This window comes from Maylandia zebra, linkage group LG10 (genome assembly GCF_041146795.1).
Source record: "Maylandia zebra isolate NMK-2024a linkage group LG10, Mzebra_GT3a, whole genome shotgun sequence".
NCBI lineage: Eukaryota > Metazoa > Chordata > Actinopteri > Cichliformes > Cichlidae > Maylandia > Maylandia zebra.
The window spans coordinates 33,034,705-33,039,914 of NC_135176.1; the positions used below are offsets into that span (position 1 = coordinate 33,034,705).

At 40.5% G+C, this 5,210-nt stretch overlaps 1 protein-coding gene across 1 annotated transcript; it reads right to left on the reverse strand.

Moving 5' to 3' along the window:
• Window positions 1-1,779: 1,779 nt before the first annotated feature.
• On the reverse strand, window positions 1,780-2,724 carry LOC101473344 (olfactory receptor 52J3-like). The gene has a single exon (XM_014413190.3). It carries the CDS (start codon window positions 2,722-2,724, stop codon window positions 1,780-1,782), a length of 945 nt encoding a protein of 314 aa, XP_014268676.3.
• Window positions 2,725-5,210: the final 2,486 nt, after the last annotated feature.

Genomic DNA, 5,210 nt, shown 5'->3' on the forward strand with positions numbered 1-5,210 from the left:
AAACCAATCAATAAAGTTATTGGAAACTAAAGTGTGTTAATGTGTTAAAATGAAGAAATGAAAATACAAGAGTTACCAACTTTAGAGTGTGGCCACGGGTTTGGCCATCACACGGTATTTTCATACCATTTTAATACAATGCTCCAGCCTGCAAAGTTGATTTATTAATGCATATGTACTGCAGAGTCCTACTTTGGATGATTCCAACACTGAAAATAAAACTGAACAAATTAGCCACAAGTGTGTTTAACTATTCCTCATAAACATGAACAATTTTTGCCTGACTTCTTTGATCTGCATCTCATAATTAACAGCATTCATTGCTGGAGTAACCTAATGGAGGCTAACAATGGAGAAGCAATGGAGTATGATAGTGACAGTGCCTGACACAAACATGATGACCTACATAGCCAGTTGGTCTGGATGGTGGGTGGAGTATCTCAGAGATCAAAGCCTTGATCATGAGAACAGTGTGAGAGGCGCTTGCATGTAATTGAACACACGAGGCCTGAATGACAATACAGTGGTCACACTGATCTCACCTGAGAATAAATGTGTCACTTAGCCTTTGGGAAATTATTGTTGTGGCCCCGAACACAGAATTAATAATTTGGCATGCATCTTCCTTTCAGGGCGGTGGGCCATCTTGAAGAGCCATTGGACTCCGGCTGTACAAGCACTGACAGCAGCCCATTGTTCATTTTCATGACTGACACCGGAATGCCCGATCAAATCTCTGAATGCAACTGGCCCCTCTCCTACCATCACTGTGTGCTCAAGCAGCTCGTAGGAAAGGTTTAGTGTGGTGAGAAGGTGGAGCTAAAAACCTGAGAGAAAACAATAAAAAAGAAACTTACAATAGATGCAACAAAGTGTGTCAAATTAATGACATGTTGGCTGCCAGTTCTGCTTCACCATGAACAGTAGTACCAGCAACAACTAGTAACCAAGTCTCACAGTCACAGGAGGCTTCTGCTAGTATCTGCTTTGGGGAAGGGAGGGAGAGATAGGAGAAGGTGAAATTCAATTGGTATGAAACTAGATGGAGGGAAATAATAAGCAGTGATGTGCAATACCACTGGTTTCTTTTTCCAGTCTAATAAAGTAAAATTCAGGCTGGTATTCTGTTGTTTTTGTGGTACAACAACAACAACAAAGAAACAGCTGGCACTTAACAGTGTACACTGCATTACTCTGTTTGTGTCAGGGGACACAATCCTACATGTGTGGACCAGTTTTTGGTGAAGAATGTTTTGGGGTTTAAAAGCCACATAGACCCGTTTTTTAGAGAAAATGTATCTCACCTATTCCAATGTTGGGATTTCCTTACCTGGGTGACTGAACATACATCAAGACATTTAACTTTTATGCTGAAGGCAAGCAGTCTTTGTGTCCAGTTTTCATCACACTCTTCAAAGTTTCACAAGAAAATAGTAAGTGTTTATGGAGAAGTTAGCATTTTCAATGCAAGGTTAGGATGAGAGGGTTAATGTGCTACAGATCAAACAAATTGCACGGAGGTATCGGGCGCAACACCACAAATGTCTTCATGGCAGCATCTCCCTGCAACCACTGGTTGTCAGGCAGACACCAACTGGTGTCTGGTGTGACTGAGGCCTTACCTGCATTATATTGAGGGGAATGCAGATGTCTGAGGTGAACTGCTGTGATGTATGTATTTAGTAAAATACACAAAGGAAATCGGGATATGAGAAATAAAACAATGAAAGGCAGAAAAACGTACTGTAAATATATTTATTTATTTATTGAGAATATGAATCATTTCCCGTCAGTCACAGTCACTGTATTCCTCGTGAACATGATGAACATTTTTTGTCGGACTGCTTTGATCTGCATCCCATAGATAACAGCATTCAGTGCTGGAGGAACCACATGGAACATCATGGAGGCTAACTTCCTTTGGTCTGTCAAATGTGGGAAGCGATGGAGGAGCACCATGACAATGCCTGACAAAAACATGATGACATACATAGTCAGGTGGGTGGTGTAGGTCTGGAGCGCCCGGCTGTTCAGTGTCTTGCTCTTACTGCTCAGACACACCATGGCGATCCTCAGGTAGGTGATAGTGACGCTGCCAATGGAGGAGCCCAGCAGAAGGACAGTGTAGCCGAGACCGTAAATGTTATTGATGAGGATGCTTTCACAGGAGAGCTTAAACAAAGAGGCATTGTCACAGAAAGGGTTAAATATGATCCACCTGCAGCGTGACAGGCGAACGCTGAGGCCCACGAGGATTGTCACCATAATGAAGATTACTGCCCAGGCCAAGACCGACAGCTTCACCACCATCCAGTTGGTCATGATGGTGGCGTACTGCAGGGGGTTGCAGATTGCCACATAGCGATCAAAAGCCATGATCATGAGTATAGTGTGAGAAGAACCTGCATAAATGTGAACACAAAAGGCCTGAATGACACAGTCTACATAGTGGATGTACCGATCTGAGCTGGGAATAAAAATATCCCTCAGCATACGTGGAATGATTGTTGTGGCTCCAAATACATCATTAATGCTCATATTACAGAAGAGCAGATACATGGGCTGGTGGAGGCTACTATCCAGCGTGATCAGGATCACCAGGACAATGTTGGAAAACATGATGAAGATGTAAATGAGGAGGAGGAGGGTAAAGGTGGGAATGGAGGCATCTGGGCTGACCTGTAAACCTTCTAAGAGCAGGATATCTGAAGTCTGGTTTTCCATAGTGCAGAAGGTTAATTTCAACCTGGAGAGAAGACAAAAAAACATGTTTATTTTCAAACTTTAAAGGGATTTTAAAGTGTTTGGAGTCATTTTTTGACCTTCAATGCACATATTAAACAAATATGTAAGACTGCTTTCTTCCACAAATATCTATCCGGTTGTTCAGTCTGACGTCACTAGCCGTGTCTGGGCCTAAACTCCGCTGCAGGTCCAGATATCAAACGATCACTATGGCATTACTGAGAGTTGAAAAACTGTCTAAAGTCTTTCATCTTTAATAAAATGATCAGCGTTCTGCTCTACCAGGTGTAACAATTGAGTTTAACATCCAGGCATCCATGAAAACGGAATTTATGACATTTAACGGAGTTAGAAGTTAGCAGGGAGTTAGCTCGCTAGCTTCTATCTAAATACAATATAGCATGTCCTGACTGCGGGGTTTTGGAAACAAATTCAAACGTACAGCTCTGTTATCACTTCCAGCATAAATGAAGACAGAAAACTAAACAGCAGTGACGTTTGTAGGGTTACTGAAGTTGGGCTAGCTGGTATATAATGATGTGCTACGTGACCACTAGCGACACAGCTATGTTAGCATAATATAAACAAGCTAACTTTTTTTCCACTCGATAAAAGTTAACGTGAGTGTTCTCGGTGGTCAGGAACAAATGTAATCGCATGGCAGGATGCTGTAAAAGGACCAAACTTCAGCCAGGAGAACAACTGAGATAATCCATCCACAATACGAGGTTAGTCATTCATATACTGCTGCATGGGCTGGGCTGTAGTTACATCGTAAGGTTTTAAAAACTGAGCTTAAATAAATGATTAGCGGTAATAAAAGCCGAGGGAGGTCAACAGTGATCACTGACTGTTTTAGGAGCTTTTTGAGATCAAATAGAAGAAAATACATAACATTAAACATGTTAACAACACAAAAGCCATATTAAACGCAGACTACTTTAGGCCCGGAAGTAGGATTTGTCACGTCATCACTTAACAATCGGATTAGAAACATTGTATCTGAGAGTGATTAAAAACTAGCTCATTATTACTTCTAGGCTGGACTACTGTAATTCATTAGCGTCATGCTCCTGGGCATGGAGACACAGTGTTTTGTGTTATCATTATTTGCATTCTGTCTCTCTACTTTTAAGATTAGGCTTAAAACATTCCTGTCACGATCCTGCGTCTTATGACCCAGTGTTTTGAGTTTAGTTTATTTGGATGTTTATATGATTAAGCTCATGAGTTTTTCTAGTTCTTTGTTATTAGATTACCCTTGTGTCTTCCAACCCCTGTTAAGTCTCCCTTGCCCTTCATGTGTTTCAAGTCTGTTATGCTGTCAAGTTCATGTAGTCATGTTTGCATTTCATTATGTTTCCTATTTTATTTTCTAAGAAGTTCTGTGTTTTGTTTTACTCTTTCCCTGTGGCGTTGTTATGTCCACGTTGTGTCTACTGTGGCTTTCTGTCCCATGTTTCAGGTCCCTATGTTCTGTCTTCTCAGTTGCTGTTAAGTTTGCATGTCTAGCGTTCAGTCAGTGTGTTTCCTGTTTTACTTTGAAGGTCCATGTCTCATGTGAGTGATTCTAGTTTTGCTTCCCTTGTCTCGTCCAGCCTGATCACTCCCAGCTGTGCCCTCTGTGTATTTAAGCCCTGTGTTTCTCTTTGTCAGTGTCGTAATCTCCCTCATGTCTGTGTTTCCCTGTGTATTAGTTATCCATGTCCCAGTTTAGTTTAGTTTAGTTTAGTTTTTCATGTCATTCTGCAATAAAGCAGCTTCTTGAGTTTAATTTTGTTGTCGTGAGTTTTGCGTTTGGGTCCTTTTCCTGCCTCCACACAGCTGAAACATGACAATTCCTTTTGATAAAAAGGAATGTAATCATTACATGGGTCTTTTTTTTTGTCTCCCACTTCTCACTCCCAACTGGTCACAGTGCGAAATGAGCTGAATATTCTCCACCAAGATGAGCACATCTTTTTAAATAAGGCCGTCTTGAAAAATGTAGCTTTTTGCTTTTTGTATTTAACCCAAAATGAAAATGAAAATGCATCACACAACACTGCAGCTCCAGCCAAAAAGAAAGGGATGAAGAAAAATGTAATTTAAATTTTACATTTCTGTTTAGGTAATAGAAATGTGAGATTCATCAGGGAAACACAATGACATTAGATACCACTGATAAACAACAGACCCAACTATTCTCTGTGGTTTCAAGGGATCTTCCAGAAATGGTAACCTGATGTTCCCCTGATGAGTCATCATCAGGTACAAACTTGATTTCAAAACTCGGTAAAAGAAACTATATTTTATTGCCACTGTTTATGCAAGATCACGAATAAATTAAAAAGTCTAATCGAAACTTTAAACATGTGATGCTTTTCCACTTCTTTTGTTTTTTTTACAAGCACAATTTCTAAAGCTTGTTGTAGCAGTAGGAAATGAACAAATGTTCCTCTGGTGATAGAATTAGAATTCCTGAA

Coding starts and splice junctions, on each gene's coding strand:
- LOC101473344 (XM_014413190.3), bottom strand. CDS start 2,724: ATGGAAAACCAGACTTCAGATATCCTGCTCTTAGAAGGTTTACAGGTC.